General features: G+C 39.7%; 1 protein-coding gene across 1 annotated transcript in view; it reads left to right on the plus strand.

The window, feature by feature from the left end:
- The window catches only part of LOC126297690 (protein MON2 homolog), a 224,139-nt gene that overhangs the window by 129,875 nt on the left and 75,017 nt on the right, over positions 1-19,247 (plus strand). Inside the window, exons 18-21 of the mRNA XM_049988806.1 lie at positions 1,636-1,757; positions 16,108-16,239; positions 17,798-17,935; positions 18,026-18,288. Of these exons, the coding sequence (XP_049844763.1) occupies positions 1,636-1,757; positions 16,108-16,239; positions 17,798-17,935; positions 18,026-18,288 (655 nt within the window). The remainder of the gene's footprint in view (positions 1-1,635; positions 1,758-16,107; positions 16,240-17,797; positions 17,936-18,025; positions 18,289-19,247) is intronic.

Genomic DNA, 19,247 nt, shown 5'->3' on the forward strand with positions numbered 1-19,247 from the left:
CTGCTGCTAACATACATTTCATGTAAGGACCATGAAAATAAGGTTAGAGATATTAGGGCTTGGGTGGAGGCATATAGACAGTAGTTTTACCCTTGTTCTATTTGCAGGTGGAACAGAAAAGGAAATGACTAATAGTCGTACATTGTATCATCCACCGCACACCATACAGTGGCTTGTGGAGTATGTAAATGTATATATCACAGCAGCAGCCATTCATAATTGTAAACCCATATAGCCTTAATTATCTGTACTATTGTGTGTAATTGAAGATAACATGTAATGGAGGATAAGAAACAATGAAGAATTAAGAGAGCTGTACAAACATCGTTGATGTGCTAAAGAAGAGAAAGTTTAACTCGGCAGGACATATAGCAAGAATGACAAAAACAGACTACCTAAAATACACGTGGAAGGACAATAGATGGAACAAGAGGAAGAGGAAGACCCAGAAATAGGTGGAGAGATAACATCTGGGAGGACACAACTAGGATGAACACAGACACTGAATCGACAAACAGTGCACTCAACAGAAGGAAATGGAAGAGGTTTGTAGAACAGGCATATGTTCGATAAGGGCCTTGACACTTTTTGAGCGACTGTGTGTAATAAATAACATGGCTTCCAGTTATTGAATTACACACCACTAAGAATGAACTTTCACAAACTATCAATATAAATGCACGTCAACTGATTTGGATTACATTGCCTTCACTTAGTGTTGTTCTCACTCACATTGTTTCAAATGAACTTATACTCTTCTCCTGCCAACACGACCGCATCGCGAGTGATGCATCTGTCTCCATCAAGGTCTTCTTATCTTCTTTCACTCTTCTGCCACTGGTTGATGATTTGTGTTTCAGCTAGGGAAAAATCTTCCCTGTAGGTGGGTCCTCTCATCTGTTTGAATACTTTCCAGTTAATTTACAATTACTTTGTTGGCCATGATTTTCTCTACATACATATAGTTATTGACAATGCTGTACTACACACATCACAATATTTTTCCTTATCATATCTCATTTACTTTCATTACTTTTTTTTAATCATTTTTATTTCTTGTTGAATATTCTACACAATCAGAAGCTACCCCAGCATAGCTCCCTCTTGTGTTCCACACACCTCACTGTATAAGGCACTTTTGTGACACAGTGGAAATTTCTACTGCAGGAGTGAACAGGACAAAAACTAAGCCGATGCGCCACTGGGCTCATCCAGATGTTTGGCTCGCAGAGCTCCAATAATGTTACAGGTTTATAAGTAAATCTGTGCTGTAATAAGCTCAATACGAAGTGTTGTAAACCAGAGATCTACTTCTAATTTGTGTGATGGAATAATTTGTTGGTTTGTTTTATATATGGCTACAAATGGAAATATTACACCACATTATATACCTTATTTAGCGTGAAGCCTGATATGAATGAAGAAATTTCAGTTTGTAGCAGTGATGTTTTAAAAAAAACCAATCTCACATTTATTTATTATGTCTGCTGTTTGATATCTCTCATACAAATCTTAATTTTGCAGGCTTGTATCTTTTATGTTTTATTTTGAATTTGGAATAAAATGGACAAAGTTCCAAATTCTTAACTGTGTGTAATGATATTTTTAATGTATTTGCTTTGTGTTTTCTTACAGGTGATCTGTGTGTTGATTCAAGACCAGCTGTACGCAAGTCAGCTGGACAGACATTATTTTCTACAATATCAGCTCATGGAGGTTTGCTGAGTCAGATTACGTGGCAGTCAATTGTGTGGCAGGTTGTCCTATTTGTATTATCTTATACTTATCTGGCTAGAATTTGAGATACTGATACAGCTGCGAGCTGTGATAGATGCAGTGTGGTGTAGTGGTTAGCGTTGCTGGCTGGCGGGTTGTTAGTTCAAAACTGAGCACCAGCAGCAGTTACTCAGTATTTATCATTCCTGGAAGGCTCTTGAAATAAATTATGTTTTAACGCCTGTATATTCTGAAATATTCATGCTTCTATAAATAGCAGCCCTCTCTGTTCAGGAGTTCAGTTCTGCTCTGTCTGTATGTTGGTGTTCGTAATAAACTTGCACAGTGCTGTGTTGTATTTCATTGACAACCCTGGTTTTGGATTCAGACTTGAGTTTGGTTACAGCATGGTGCTGTTTGGTGGAGGCATTGTGTATTCCAAAACATCTACATCACTCTGTCTCCAGTTAGACAATACAAAAGCCGCCGCCTACATGAACAGGAACTGTAATACAAGCAGTACATTTTTTTTGAAGGTCTGTATATTTAGGAGACCAGTGGATTCCAAGTCATCTGCATACTAGGCATCCATTAGTATTTTCCAGAAATGTTGGTAGCAACTGACAAAATGGTGGAAAGGGTATGACCAAGTCATCAAATACAACTGGTGCGAAAAAATAATATGTTTGGAAAATGTATATTTCTTCTTGGACTGCATAGCCCGGCAATGGTTGAAGGACAACAAAGAGAAGACCTATAACTGGAACAATTTCAAGTCAAACTGGGGAAAAAAAGTACTAAGCAACAATCAACAGGAAGTCCATTTACTAGAACAATAGTGCCCAACATCATAGGGAAAAATCAGTCGTACATGTAGAATGTTTTGGGTCCTTGCAAGATTGTGAATCCGAATCTGACAGAAGCTGGCAAAATTGTTATTGCATGGAAAGAGTTGCAGAAGGTATCTACACATCTCTTTTGATAAAGGATGGCACAACAGAAGCATTTATCAAGCGATACCAGGACATTGAGGAAATGAAACAGAATATAGTCAGATGAAAAAGGTATAATTGACTCCTGAATGTGGTGCCTGTGGCAGTTGTGGAAGACCATCATTATCTCATTTCTCTCAAATGCTAGTTTGTAAGAGAAGTTAGACAGAATTTTATGGCAGCCAGAACTGTTGTATGGAGAACATGAGAGATAGCAGCCATGAATGTTGACCCCATATGTCAGGAGGTAATAGATCATGTTGAAGAACAGGTTTATTGATGGTTAACACCAATCTCCAGCACCAGTCAAACATGCCATGAAGAATGGACTTTGCCAATTTGGACTTAGGCTGCTATCACTATCAAACTACAACACAGAATCTGCCAGTGCAATTACAACCAACTCTTCCAAGTTTAACACCTTGCACAAGAACAGACATTAATGAGATGGAGGATGACATGCTAACATGCCAGTTTGTAAAAGATGATTTGATGTCTATTATGCTGCGACATGTCAACTGTCATTACAGTCCTATTGCAACCAGTCAGTTGAAGATGATTACAGTCAGGAAAACTAATTGAGGTGACCACCTGTGGAGGTGAGACTGCCACAGTTGAAAATACTCAATGTGTGACAGTTATCAAGACAACAGGAAATCTCACTGATGTCATCAATGATGGACAGTCTATCTGGATGCTATTCAACTCGGTGGCTCCTTTTTATGTACGTCAAATGCGTATTATCCACAGCTAAAGAAGACTGTCCATCCCATGATATGAAAGTGATTTCGCTGCAGGTAGCAAATCAGAAAAACGTCCAGCCAACAGAAACATGTATTGAGAGAATAACTATCAGTGACAGAACACAGCCTTTCAAACTTTCTATTTTAACAGAAAGTAGTCACAATGTTATACTCAGATGGGACTTCTTCCAGGAATCACAAACAGTATACACAACAAATATTGCTCTGGGTGGTGGTTTGCTGTTGAAGATGTTGTTATCCCACTGACATCAATGAGATGAATTTGTCATCAGTCTAGATACTCAGTGGAACTGGGAAGCTTTTGATGTTTGTAAAAAGCTACTCAGGCTCATAAAAGAAATGTATGTTCCAGTGACAATCATAAACATTGTAGGTGTTCAATGAGGATTTTGGCTCGCTAATTGTCATGAGCAACCACAACTCATTTCTAAAGGTATTTGCATAGGGGCAGTCAAAACAGCCTGAGAAGAGCAGCTTACTGTCATCAATGAGCAATCGTGCTCCTCTACCACAGCAGACAGTGCAGGGGAGGAAGCTACTGTCGAACTGGCAGTGGCTCTGGCCTGACAAAGGAACATCATCTGTGAGTGTTAGCCATTCTGCATCAGTTTATGGATGCTATCAAATCCACAGTAGAGGAAAGACAGACCAAGTGCCCCATGGAAAAACACGGTATCAACACTGGGAATGATCCACCAATTATCCAGTGCTCATAGTGTGTGTCACTGGCTGAACAGCAGATAATCCAGGAGGAGATGGAGTAGTTGCTGCAAGATGACATCATTTAACCTTCAAAGAATCATCGGTTCTCTTTTCTGATCCTTGTGAAGGAGACAGATAGCACATGGAATGTCTCCATCAACTACTGAAGACTGAACAAAATCTGGGAAAAATATGTCTACCATTGCTGTGCATTGATGACACATTAGAGTGCCTGAAATGAGCAAAGTATTTGTCAACTGTGGCCATGCACAGAGGCTAGTAGCTAATTGAAGTTGATGAGTCTGACAGGGATAAGACTGTTAAATAACTCCTGATGGTCTCTCTGAGTTGAAAGGTATGCCATTTGAACTGTGTAATGATTCAGCCAACTACGAACACACGATGGACAACCTGCTTCGACACTTTAAATGGACAATGTTTTTTTACTGTTTGGCTGACAGTGGACATTATTTTTTAAGACTTTTAAGGTCATCACTTGACTGCTTGAAGACCGTGTAAGCCATGGTGAAGTGAGATCGCAGGCCTCTGCCTGAATCCAAAAAAGAGCCTTTTCGCTGCCCCAGAATTAAAAATCTAGTGGCATCCAGTGATTGGCAATGGAATCCATCCTGATCCAGAGAAAAAATAGCATTACGGATTTTCCATCTACTCAGCACATTTGTGATGTGAAAAGTTTTCTCAGAAAGTGCTCATGCTGCTGGTGATAATAAAGGACTTCTTGCCAAGGCATGTCCCTTGCAAGAAATACTGAAGAAAGATGCCAAATTATTCTGGAACATGTTGCAAGAAAGTTCTTTCCTTGTCCTTAAGGAGGCACTAATGTCTTCTCCAGTCATAGTCTTCTATGACTTTAATACTGAGACAGAACTTCGTACCGATGCTATTGGTTATGGGATAGGTCCAGTTCAGTGAAAATTCAGGAAAGGGCTGAGAAGGTGATAACTTATGTCTCTCCTATCTGAGATGAACTAGTCTACAACCCAAAGGAATGTCCTGCATTTCCTGCCATATCTATTTGACAAAGTATTACCTGTTGTGATGGACCACGATTCTCTATGCTGACTGACTAGCCTTAAGGATCTGTTGGGTCGACTGACAAGACAGGCACTGAGGCTTCAGGAGTATAACATCACAGTGTTGTAGAAAAGCAGATGCAAATGTGAGGATGCTGACTGCCTTTCAAGGAATCCTGTAGCAGAATACAGAAGCATGAATGAAATCTCAGTCATCTCTGCATTAAATGACATTCCTGCTAGACAGATGGAAAATCCAGTACTACTGAAAACTATAGAAGTCTTGAAAGAGGAGGAACCAATCAAAGGAGAATTCCAATTAATAAACAGAACATTGTGTAATAGGAACTATGATCCAAGGATGTGGAGATAATTGTTCATCATCCCAGCACATCTACAGCCAGCTGTTCTGAAATATTTCAACAATGCTCCAACATCTGATCACCTAGGATTCATGAAGACTCTAGACAGAATCACACACAGGTATCACTGACCAGGTCTCTAGTGGTCCATTACTCTCTGTGTGAGCCACTGTAAGGAATAACTTTGTTGGAAGCAAGTGCCACAATTACCTCATGAGCAGCTGGCCAATTATGCCTGTAGCAACACCATTTCACTGTACTTGAACTGATCTCTTTGGGAGGTTCCAAAAGTGAACAAACAGGAATCAGTGTATAATAGTGTGCAGTGACTACCTCACCTGCTATGCTGTCACGAAAGCTGTGCCAACTGCTGAAGCTTCGGAAACTGCAGAGTTCGTCATTTTGAAACAAAAAGCATCCCTAGACTCATCTGATAAAGGAAAAGTTTTCCATTTGAGACTGTCAGTGGTAATTTCATGTTGTGATATTACCCTCAGGATGACAACTGCCTATCACACATAGATGAATGGCCTCGCAGAACGCTTTAATAAGAAATTCACAGATGCTCTCTTGGTATATCTTGATGTCTTAGAGAGTGATCGGGATACAATACTGCCTGTTGTGGTATTTGCATACAACACAGCAAAGCAAGACACTACAGTATTAGATCCATTTTTCCTACTCCAAACTCACAAGTTTGAAATGACAATGACAATGAATATTCTGTTTCCATTTCAACCCTCTGATACTCAGAATGACTATGTGAAACACCTCATAACCAAGACAGCTTTCTTGTGTATGGACCATGGACTCTCACGAAAAAGACCAAGTGCTCTATAATGCCTGGCACTGGGCAGTGACATACAGTCTGGGACTCTTGACTTGGATTTTTACACTTGTGCAGAAAGTGGGACTATTAGGAAAGTTACTAAACCACTACTCTGGGATGTATCATCTCCTTTGTTGCTCATTGGATGTCACATACAAAGTCAAGAATTATGACGCTTCATCAGGAAGTCAAAAGCAAAGAGACATCATTTGTGTCCTCCATATGAAGTCCTACTACAATCCCAAGGTGCAAATCAATGATGGAAGCTTCTTGTTCAAGGAAACTAACACCCACTTGATGAACCTGAAGCTTCAGTGCTCATCGTGATCAAGAGATTTGACAACGTGGCTAGAATGCGGGGATCTGCCAATGCTGCCATACAGACAACCATTGAGAAGATCAAGAACCAGGGTACTGTACTTGGTCCAATGAATTTATCATTTCTGGAAGGTTCTTGAAATATATTTGTAATGCTTGTATATTCTAGAATATACGAAGTTTGTATAAATTGCAGCACTGTCTGTCAAGGAGTTTAGTTCTACTATTAGTGTTCGTAATAAATGTGATTTCAATTTTAAGTGTTTTTGTAGATTTGTTTTACAAAACTGCTCTTGCATTTCTGTGATTCTCACTTCTGCACAAAGTGATCCACTTGGAGACATGTAATGGTTTAACTCTCTTTCTGGTAAGATTTAGAAGTCCGCTTCAGTTGTAAATGATGTTTTATTAGCACAAATAGTTTCAGAGACAATATTTCCATCATCATGTGATATGTCTACATCTACATCTACATCTACATCTACATTTTTACTCTGCAAGCCACCCAACGGCGTGTGGCGGAGGGCACTTTACGCGCCACTGTCATTACCTCTCTTTCCTGTTCCAGTTGCGTATGGTTTGCGGGAAGAAAGACTGTCTGAAAGCCTCCATGCACGCTCTAATCTCTCTAATTTTACATTCGTGATCTCCTCGGGAGGTATAAGTAGGGGGAAGCAATATATTCGATACCTCATCCAGAAACACACCCTCTCGAAACCTGGCGAGCAAGCTACACCGCGATGCAGAGCGCCTCTCTTGCAGAGTCTGCCACTTGAGTTTGCTAAACATCTCCGTAACGCTATCACGGTTACCAAATAACCCTGTGACGAAACGCGCCGCTCTTCTTTGGATCTTCTCTATCTCCTCCATCAACCCGATTTGGTACGGATCCCACACTGATGAGCAATACTCAAGTATAGATCGAACAAGTGTTTTGTAAGCCACCTCCTTTGTTGATGGACTACATTTTCTAAGGACTCTCCCAATGAATCTCAACCTGGTACCCGCCTTACCAACAATTAATTTTATATGATCATTCCACTTCAAATCGTTCCGCACGCATACTCCCAGATATTTTACAGAAGTAACTGCTTCCAATGTTTGTTCCGCTATCATATAATCATACAATAAAGGATCCTTCTTTGTATGTATTTGCAATACATTACATTTGTCTGTGTAAAGGGTCAGTTGGCACTCCCTGCACCAAGTGCCTATCTGCTGAAGATCTTCCTGCATTTCGCTGCAATTTTCTAATTCTGCAGCTTCTCTGTATACTACAGCATCATCCGCGAAAAGCCGCATGGAACTTCCGACACTATCTACTATGTCATTTATATATATTGTGAAAAGCAATGGTCCCATAACACTCCCCTGTGGCACGCCAGAGGTTACTTTAACGTCTGTAGACATCTCTCCATTAATAACAACATACTGTGTTCTGTTTGCTAAAAACTCTTCAACCCAGCCACACAGCTGGTCTGATGTTCCTTATGCTCTTACTTTGTTTATCAGGTGACAGTGCGGAACTGTATCGAACGCCTTCCGGAAGTCAAGAAAAATAGCACATACCTGGGAGCCTATATCTAATATTTTCTGGGTCTCATGAACAAATTAAGTGAGTTGGATCTCACACAATTGCTGTTTCCGGAATCCATGTTGATTCCTACAGAGTAGATTCTGGGTTTCCAATAACGAGTCAAGTCATAGGTGTGAGGTGGGCATGCCATTTAATCCCAATATTGTACTTCATTTGTAAATGATGTTTCATTAGCATGGCTAGTTTCAGGGAATGTTGCTCCATCATCAGGTGCTACACATCATACTGTTTGTAAAGTAATGGGTTTGGGATGGGTGGACCGTTTAATGACAGTATTCCAATTTGCTGGTCCATCTGTCTCACCTCTGTAGCACCTGATGGAGCAGTAGTCTCAGAAACTAGCCATGCTAATAAAACATCATTTACGACATTTCTCAAATTTGTTAATATGATCCTCAGTTGTGTTGTTCTCCAAATCAGACTTAATGTAAATTCTCTTTCTGAAATCTATACTAACATTATAGCAACACCAGGATTTCTTAAGGAGTGCAGTGCTGATACACTTTGATATCCTTGGTTGAAATCTGGCCATTTGTGATTTCTCTCTCACATCAAAGCTGAAAACAACCATCCATAGGAATAGTTTTAGTCAACAAGTTTTCACGGACTTTCCACTGAGACGTTACATACAAGTTAAGTTGTAGGGAAGCAAATTGGGCAGATGTGAAGGAATGTTATATAAAGGGATGGGATTTGCAGTACCATCTCAAAACCATGTATCTCTCTGTACTTCAAAGTCATCCTTTAACTGTTTTATATCTTTCATACATTAGTTCCATTATATTGTATTACCATTAGCATCTAATGAGTGAATCACAGGTTCTCTAACAAAGAAATTTATAACTTCTAAATGTATCAGTCCTGGCACAACTGCACCAATTTGAGTGACAGGTGCCATGGGCACTAGCCAGGGCACCATACTGATATCCAAACACTTGCTGACACCTGCAAGTTCAACACTTATACCATGCTAGCAGCTCTGCAACCGTGACTAAGGCGATGAGACATTAATCTGCATTTTGAGACATTGTGACAGCCTGACTGTGAATGTGACCTCAATCACAACAAGACCTGCCTTTTTCTTAATAAAACTGGCTGGCCAACCAAGCTGGGCATGTCAACACAGCCGGGCTTTGAACGGACGTCTGCTGTGTGTTGACTTCTGCGGTGAGTTCGCCAACTTTCTTCCTGCTGCAAGCTGCCACCAGATGGGGTGAGACTTGAATCGGTTCCCTCCTAGCTCTTGCCAACCAATGAAACTCGCAATGCTCAGGTGGGAGAGCTAGCACTGCCGTGACCATTAGGAGGGCATTGGTTTGAACCACGCCCAATCTTGTTGCAGCATGCTGGCACCCAATATTCATTTTAGGTGGGTGGGACACAATCGCCCTGCCAGCAGCTTAACAAGAACATAAGGTTGCTGCATCTGACACAGTGTTGTTGTTGTTGTTGTTGTTGTTGTTGTTGTCTTCAGTCCTGAGACTGGTTTGATGCAGCTCTCCATGCTACTCTATCCTGTGCAAGCTGCTTCATCTCCCAGTACCTACTGCAACCTACATCCTTCTGAATCTGCTTAGTGTACTCATCTCTCGGTCTCCCTCTACGATTTTTACCCTCCACGCTGCCCTCCAATGCTAAATTTGTGATCCCTTGATGCCTCAAAACATGTCCTACCAACCGATCCCTTCTTCTAGTCAAGTTGTGCCACAAACTTCTCTTCTCCCCAATCCTATTCAATACCTCCTCATTAGTTACGTGATCTATCCACCTTATCTTCAGTATTCTTCTGTAGCACCACATTTCGAAAGCTTCTATTCTCTTCTTGTCCAAAGTAGTTATCATCCATGTTTCACTTCCATACATGGCTACACTCCAAACAAATACTTTCAGAAACGACTTCCTGATACATAAATCTATATTCGATGTAAACAAATTTCTCTTCTTCAGAAACGCTTTCCTTGCCATTGCCAGTCTACATTTTATATCCTCTCTACTTCGACCATCATCAGTAATTTTACTTCCTAAATAGCAAAACTCCTTTACTACTTTAAGTGTCTCATTTCCTAATCTAATTCCCTCAGCATCACCCAATTTAATTTGACTACATTCCATTATCCTCGTTTTGCTTTTGTTAATGTTCATCTTATATCCTCCTTTCAAGACACTATCCATTCCGTTCAACTGCTCTTCCAAGTCCTTTGCCGTCTCTGACAGAATTACAATGTCATCGGCGAACCTCAAAGTTTTTACTTCGTCTCCATGAATTTTAATACCTACTCCAAATTTTTCTTTTGTTTCCTTTACTGCTTGCTCAATATACAGATTGAATAACATCGGGGAGAGGCTACAACCCTGTCTCACTCCTTTCCCAACCACTGCTTCCCTTTCATGCCCCTCGACTCTTATTACTGCCATCTGGTTTCTGTACAAATTATAAATAGCCTTTCGCTCCCTGTATTTTACCCCTGCCACCTTTAGAATTTGAAAAAGAGTATTCCAGTCAACATTGTCAAAAGCTTTCTCTAAGTCTACAAATGCTAGAAACGTAAGTTTGCCTTTTCTTAATCTTTCTTCTAAGATAAGTCGTAAGGTCAGTATTGCCTCACGTGTTCCAACATTTCGACGGAATCCAAACTGATCCTCCCCGAGGTCTGCATCTACCAGTTTTTCCATTCGTCTGTAAAGAATTCGCGTTAGTATTTTGCAGCCGTGGCTTATTAAACTGATAGTTCGGTAATTTTCACATATGTCAGCACCTGCTTTCTTTGGGATTGGAATTATTATATTCTTCTTGAAGTCTGAGGGTATTGCGCCTGTCTCATACATCTTGCTCACCAGCTGGTAGAGTTTTGTCATGACTGGCTCTCCCAAGGCCGTCAGTAGTTCTAATGGAATGTTGTCTACTCCGGGGGCCTTGTTTCGACTCAGGTCTTTCAGTGCTTTGTCAAACTCTTCACGCAGTATCGTATCTCCCATTTCGTCTTCATCTACATCCTCTTCTATTTCCATAATATTGTCCTCAAGTACATCACCCTTGTATAAACCTTCTATATACTCCTTCCACCTTTCTGCCTTCCCTTCTTTGCTTAGAACTGGGCTGCCATCTGAGCTCTTGATATTCATACACGTGGTTCTCTTCTCTCCAAAGGTCTCTTTAATTTTCCTGTAGGCAGTATCTATCTTACCCCTAGTGAGATAAGCTTCTACATCCTTACATTTGTCCTCTAGCCATCCCTGTTTAGCCATTTTGCACTTCCTGTCGATCTCATTTTTGAGACGTTTGTATTCCTTTTTGCCTGCTTCATTTACTGCATTTTTATATTTTCTCCTTTCATCAATTAAATTCAATATTTCTTCTGTTACCCAATGATTTCTAGCAGCCCTCGTCTTTGTACCTACTTTATCCTCTGCTGCCTTCACTACTACATCCCTCAGAGCTACCCATTCTTCTTCTACTTTATTTCTTTCCCCTATTCCTGTCAATTGTTCCCTTATGCTCTCTCTGAAACTCTGTACAACCTCTGGTTCTTTCAGTTTATCCAGGTCCCATCTCCTTAATTTCCCACATTTTTGCAGTTTCTTCAGTTTTAATCTACAGGTCATAACCAATAGATTGTGGTCAGAGTCCACATCTGCCCCTGGAAATGTCTTACAACTTAAAACCTGGTTCCTAAATCTCTGTCTTACCATTATATAATCTATCTGATACCTTTTAGTATCTCCAGGGTTCTTCCACGTATACAACCTTCTTTCATGATTCTTAAACCAAGTGTTAGCTATGATTAAGTTGTGCTCTGTGCAAAATTCTACTAGGTGGCTTCCTCTTTCATTTCTTAGCCCCAATCCATATTCACCTACTATGTTTCCTTCTCTCCCTTTTCCTACACTCGAATTCCAGTCACCCATTACCATTAAATTTTCGTCTCCCTTCACTATCTGAATAATTTCTTTTATTTCATCGTACATTTCTTCAATTTCTTCATCATCTGCAGAGCTAGTTGGCATATAAACTTGTACTACTGTAGTAGGTGTGGGCTTCGTATCTATCTTGGCCACAATCATGCGTTCACTATGCTGTTTGTAGTAGCTTACCCGCATTCCTATTTTCCTATTCATTATTAAACCTACTCCTGCATTACCCCTCTTTGATTTTGTGTTTATAACCCTGTAGTCACCTGACCAGAAGTCTTGTTCCTCCTGCCACCGAACTTCACTAATTCCCACTATATCTAACTTTAACCTATCCATTTCCCTTTTTAAATTTTCTAACCTACTTGCCCGATTAAGGGATCTGACATTCCACGCTCCGATCCGTAGAATGCCAGTTTTCTTTCTCCTGATAACGACATCCTCCTGAGTAGTCCCCGCCCGGAGATCCGAATGGGGGACTATTTTACCTCCGGAATATTTTACCCAAGAGGATGCCATCATCATTTAATCATACAGTAAAGCTGCATGTCCTCGGGAAAAATTACGGCTGTAGTTTCCCCTTGCTTTCAGCCGTTCGCAGTACCAGCACAGCAAGGCCGTTTTGGTTAATGTTGCAAGGCCAGATCAGTCAATCATCCAGACTGTTGCCCCTGCAACTACTGAAAAGGCTGCTGCCCCTCTTCAGGAACCACACGTTTGTCTGGCCTCTCAACAGACACAGTACTACTGAGATATGTCAGTTGTGTGAGGTGTAGGCACTACTGGGGCAGTAGCTACTGATGTTCTCGTGGCACTGTTTCTCACTACCATGGGCCGTGAGATTGCGCCTGTGGAACATGGGTGCTGTCAGTTAACACTGGCCCGTGTGACAGGATGAGGGCACACATCTGTAAGTACTGCAGCTTGTTGGAATAATAAAGTTTTCGTGCATGCCGTTTGTCTTGTTGCAGCCAGTTTCACCTCAGATGAATTCTCTTAGCCCTTGCCAGCCCATCAAGCCCCCAATCATCATCTGGGAGAACTATCACCATCCTGACTATCAAAAGGGCATAGGTTCAACCCTCATCCCATCTGATGGTGGCCTACAGCAAGAGGAACGTTGATAGCCTCACAACAGATATCACTACACAGTAGAAGTCAGTTCAAAGCCCGACTGTGTTGACATGCCCAGCCTGGCTGGACAGCCAGATTTTATTCAAGTGAAGGCAGGTCTTGTTGCAGTTGAAGTCACATACATGGCCCACCAAGTCATTGAAATGTCTCAAAATGCTTGTCATTGCCTCAGTATTGGGGTCACGGTTGTGGAGTTGCTGGCGTGGCGTAAGGGCCAACCTTGCAGGTATCGGCAAATGTTTGGATTTTGGCATTGGGTCCTGGCTTGTGTGTGTGCCACCACAATTTATAGCTTGTTACCTGATGGACTGTGTTCATAATGTTTTGTTTTGGAGTAGCTTTCAGATTTCCTTCGATAAATTCGATTAATTTTGAAACTTATTGGTAGATTAAAACAATGTGTGGGACCAGCACTCATACACACAACCTTGATCTTTCACAGGCAACTGTTCTACCACTCATTCTGGAAACCATTAGTTTTGTCTTCTTATTTTCATACTCTGACACACCTCTTCTCCAGCTGAATTCAACATCTCTAAGAAGAATTGTAAACAAGTTCTGTTAAGAGGAAACTGCAAGAGAGAACCGCTGAATATCATAAAATCCAGAAAGATTACATACCTGGAACATGCTGCATAAAGAAAAATACAAGCTTTTTCATCTAATTGTGAAATCTTCATCCATTTGCATTTTTGGAAACAATTGTTGAGTGTTGTTAATTTTTATTTCTGTTAAGATATTTTAGTGAAAATGAAATGGTAGAGGTAGTAAGTGTGAGGAATCTGCATATACTAGTACTCATTTTTCAGTTGGGTTCCTGCTTATTGTCTTCATTTATTTATAAAATTTCACAAGATGTTTGAGCAAAATTAGTTGTTGGACTGCTTCAATGAAAGGAAATTTGAACCATTTAGGAGTGCAAGGGAAGATAAACATTAGTCTTTAGCACAAAAATGATCTCTCTTCATAATTTAAGCACTTTTTAGTAAATTTGTGTTTTACCAGTAAATTAGTGTTTCTCTTTCAACTCTTTCTTCTTAAGTAATTCTTTTTTTCAGTATTTTGCAACCTAATATACAATGTTCAGTCATATTATTGTAACCACATGTCAGAAGCCTGAATAGCCACCTTTTGCAGTGCAAGATATGTAGGAATAGTATCAGTGAGGTTATGGAAGGTACAACAGCAATATGGAGCCATCCCAGCACCAATGCCATGGTCAACTGGGTTTGGTTTCTTGGTTGAAGATCCATGGTGCCTACAACCCAGTCAATGTGATTCCACGTATTCTCGACTGGGTTTAAATCCTTGGAGTTTTGTGGACAGGGAATTATGGTGACCTTTTGCACATACCCTGCGAGCTGTGTGACATGTTGCATTATCCTGCTGGTAGATGCCATTGTGCTGATGAAAAACAAACTGCACATAGGGGTGTACATGGTCCCCAAGGATAGATGGAAATGGGTGTTGATTCACTGAGCCTTCCAGAATGACGAGATCACCCAGGGAATGCCACAAAAACATTCCCTAGTCCATAAAACTCTCTTCTGGTAGCAGGGTGCTTGCTTTCAGATGTTTCATACATTACATGCCAACAGCCGTCTGTCTGATGGAGGGTAAAATGTGATTCATCCGAAAGTGCCACCTGTTGCCACTTGGTGGACATCCAGTTGTGGTATTTGTGTGAAAATTCCAGCCCTCGTCACTGATAAACAGCAGTCAGCATGGGTGCATGAACCAGGTACCTGCCACAGAGGCCCAAACGCAGCAATGTTCCCTGAATGGTTTTTGAGGAGACACTGTTGGTAGTGTCTTGGTTCCTCTGGATGGTCAGTTGCTTAACAGTTGCACATCTATTTGCCCATACGTATCTCCGCAGCCATCATTCACCCATTATCTATGGTCCGTGGTACACCACTGTTGCCTTGGCACCAGTTTTGGATAGTGCCATTTTGCCATGCACAGTAGGAATAATGACATTAGCTGCTAGGGGGTGTTAAAAATAAGTGCCATACCAGGACTTGAACCCGGATTTTTCCATTTCTCACAGTCTGGCACAAATTTTCAATTTTTCCTCATTGATTAATTTCACTGCCCACGAGCAGCTAATATCACTATCCCTTTGACTAATTGTCATATAAGGCTGCAGGATCAACAATGGGGGCTGTTCCTTTGGGACATGTTCGAAACAACCATCATATACCTTAAGAAACTTGGCCATTTGAAATGCTTCCACCCTTGGCCTGAAAGTGAATGATTGTGTTCTTTTGGACGACATAGAACAGTGACCACACTATCTTCCACATCTCCTGGATACACTTTATATATTGTCCAGTGCTAGTGTTGTCACCTGCTGTCTGTTAGTGGTTATTGCATGTTGATGTCAAACATAGGCGGTGATCACATTGTGTGGCTGAACCATTTATTAATGAACAGCTTCAATAGCTAAACTTCGCTAATTGTACTTAATCATTTTATTTGTGTACCTGTTACAACATTCATTCCTAATGAGAAATGTAAAAAGTCTATTTAAGAAATAGTTCTAAAACAAATCTTTAAATATCAAGTCTATCATTACGTACTGGCAATAAACTGTAAAAGTAACTGACAATGAGGATGCTAGACTCGTGTATTGCATCTGTACTATATTATTACTCCATTATGTTTAATAAATTAATTTATTCATCTAATTGGTTGGAAAATTCGTAATTCATTTTGTACATTTTTCATGGTGAATTATTAAATTGCAGGTTTTGTTCCCACTGCTGGACAATGTCAGGCGACTTTCAAGTTCAGCAAGCAACGAGAAAGTGGATACAGGAGGAAATATTTTAATCCATCATTCTAGAAACACTGCCCAGAAACAGTGGGCAGAAACACAGGTGCGGTATCCTTTCATCTCTCTAGGTGAAAGTAATTACTCTACTCAGATGAGGTTTAGTATTAGAATGTCTATAGGTAGCACGTTAACTTAATCATTATGTAAATTCCATTGCTTGATAACATCTTGATAATTTTTTGCTTACTATTCAATTTGACATTAGTAGGAGAATTTCTGATAAAAAAGATTTTTGTTTTTGTATTGTCATCACATTGAATCTCAGTCATTGAAAGAATTTATCTTTCAACAACAGACATAAGAACTGAACAAAAAAAATATAAGTTTATTTGCATAGCCACATAGATACATTTAACATCTCAGGAAGCTTCACTGTACCAGAAGGTGAAAGATTCTTCTAGCAACAACCATTAGGCTGTGGCTAACATATTTTCTGTGATATCCTTTCTTCCAGAGACACTAAGCTGGGAAGGGGTGCTAGAGAGTCTTTGCCTAATTTTTGAAAGTTAGAGTGACTTCCCAACAAGTAAAACTTACAATTGAGGTGTCTATAAATATGTCAGTTACTCAGCGCTCTCCACTCAAAATGTGTGATTGTGTGGGACCTACTACACCATTTTCTGAGTTATTTATCACCCATTTTTGTTCACTGTCAGATTTGTGGAGACATGTTTCATTTTTGTATTTCAAATACAACACTATCCATTCTTCTGTAAAATATTGTTTTACAGCTGTTTGTGAGCACGAGAGGAAAACCTTATTCTCACTTTTTGTTGGTTTATTGTTGTATAATTTGAATAGAGACAAAAGAAATACATAAACAAGAACATGAATTTCATCAAGCAAAGTGCACACTGCTCCAACAGTCCACGGGTGTACTGCCAGTCCATAGTGTCCAACGGGCACAATATTTCAGCGATCAGACATGTTGCCATCATTAGGTGCGCTGACGAACTCCCATCTGATGATGGCGACATGTCTGATGGTGGAAATATTGTGCCCGTTGGACACTTTGGACCAGCAGTACACCCGTGGGCAAGAAATATGCCAGGAGAAACTGAAGAATCATAAAGTGCACACTGTTTGCAGAATGACAGTAATGAAGTGCAAGTAGAAGAGTCTCAAAGGCTTTAGATTAGTAGGGATTTCAGACAATATTGTATTTTGTTTCTGACAGATGGAAAAAATGGCATTGAGTTGATAGAATGAATATAAAATATGTAATTTAAATCAAGTACACTTGTAAAAGAAAGAAAAGCAGTTGTTACAGTTTGTAAGGGAAAAAAGTTCTACTTTTCCAGGAACTGGAAGTGAGATTAATTTTCTTAAATAGTAGAGACTGGGCTAAAGACAAGGAAGAAATGATAATGAGTTTCAGATATTATAATTTTAGTTCAGGCTTATCTTGAGTACTGAAATGTTGCAGTATTTGGGCCATAAAATGCCATTGTGCTCCTCTACATAAAATATTTGAAGTTCAAAGCATCACAATAAAACAAGACATGGAAATTCATCATAAATTTGGTAAAAGAACTGCAACTGAGTTCTTGTTACATAATTGTAATTGTAAAATTATTCTAATTTGTGCTTTTGTTTTAAAGGTGCTTACATTATCAGGAGTAGCAAGGGTTTTCAACACAAAGAGGCAGATTTTACGTGCTGTTCCTGGTGATTTTCCTCGTGCCTGGTCACTTCTCCTTGAATTTATTGAAAACTCTGCATTGAGTAAAAATGATGAGGTCAGTCCCTGTGTCCTACTTGGAATGGAACATAATGTTTAAAATACTTGTTTATCAGTGAATTAATGCTTTTCTTCTCTGTGATTATAGGTTTCCTTAGCTGCCCTGAAAGCCTTCCAGGATATATTGTATTGGAACCAAGACAGTGAAGGAAAATTAGTGACAGTAAATCAAGCAACTGTAACCAACGAAGAGCCAGATATATGGGATGTTGCATGGAAAGTGTGGTGTAATATAGGTGCTGAGAGTACAAAATTATGTTTTGATGTGAAAGAGTTCTATGTTCCTTCACAGCCATTTCTAACAGCACTGATACAAATATTTCCTGCTGTTTTCCAACACACTAGAGAGAGGCAAGTCAATACTTTCGATAGACAATTTTATGTGCTTATTTTGTTTTTGAATGTATTCATGTCTCATCTGCCATGACAAAGATTTGATTTCATATGCATTTGTTGGGTCAGTTATGCTCATATCTGATTAAAATATATCACATTAGTGTACAGCTAATTTTCGTTTTTAGCAGTAAGTTATGTAACAATGCAAAGTTATAATACTTGAAAAATGGAGAGGGTTGTGTACAAAAGAACTTAAAAGTAATTTGCATTTGGCACTGTAGAGATTTTCTTTAATATTTTGTCCAGGAAGACTCGGTTTAAACAATTTCTAAATGTTGTAACAGACAATACTGTAGAGCTTGTCTTTCCACCAATATATATAATTTTGTGTTTGTCCCATTCCCTAAACTGGTTGAGAAAACATCATTTGTTGTTGCAATTGAGTCAGTTTCTAAGGGGAAGTTATCTGAAATAATTTTCACTATGAATGAATGTATTTAGTAGATCTCAATATTTTTGTATTATTTGTGAAGCTGCCAAGTAACACTTAAATAAAAAAGGGGAAGGTTTTCTGATGGTAGAACTGCCTTGTGGCATGGAAGTCTGGGAGTGTTGTGAAAAATTGTAGTGTTATACAGAATCTCCTAACATGTTGTTCACTAGCCAAACATGAGTAACCTGTACTGTTGCCACATTGTGATAGTGATTATGGATTCATTGTGATTTGGTATGCTGTTTTCCAAGGTGGCAACAAACCAGAAGTTCCACATTGCATGTTAACTTTAGTCCTACCACTCCTACTACTTCAGAAACATGTCAATAAAACTTTTCTCTGTCTAAATTTTTAAACTCCCATAACTGTGTAATTTTATATTACAAACATGGTAATGGAAAGTCCATGGCAGAGTATAAGTAATGGATGGGATAAAGCTAACAACTACCCATATAGTTGAGGCAGTGAGTCATTGACAGGC

Source organism: Schistocerca gregaria, chromosome X, assembly GCF_023897955.1.
Source record: "Schistocerca gregaria isolate iqSchGreg1 chromosome X, iqSchGreg1.2, whole genome shotgun sequence".
NCBI classification, from domain to species: Eukaryota; Metazoa; Arthropoda; class Insecta; order Orthoptera; family Acrididae; genus Schistocerca; species Schistocerca gregaria.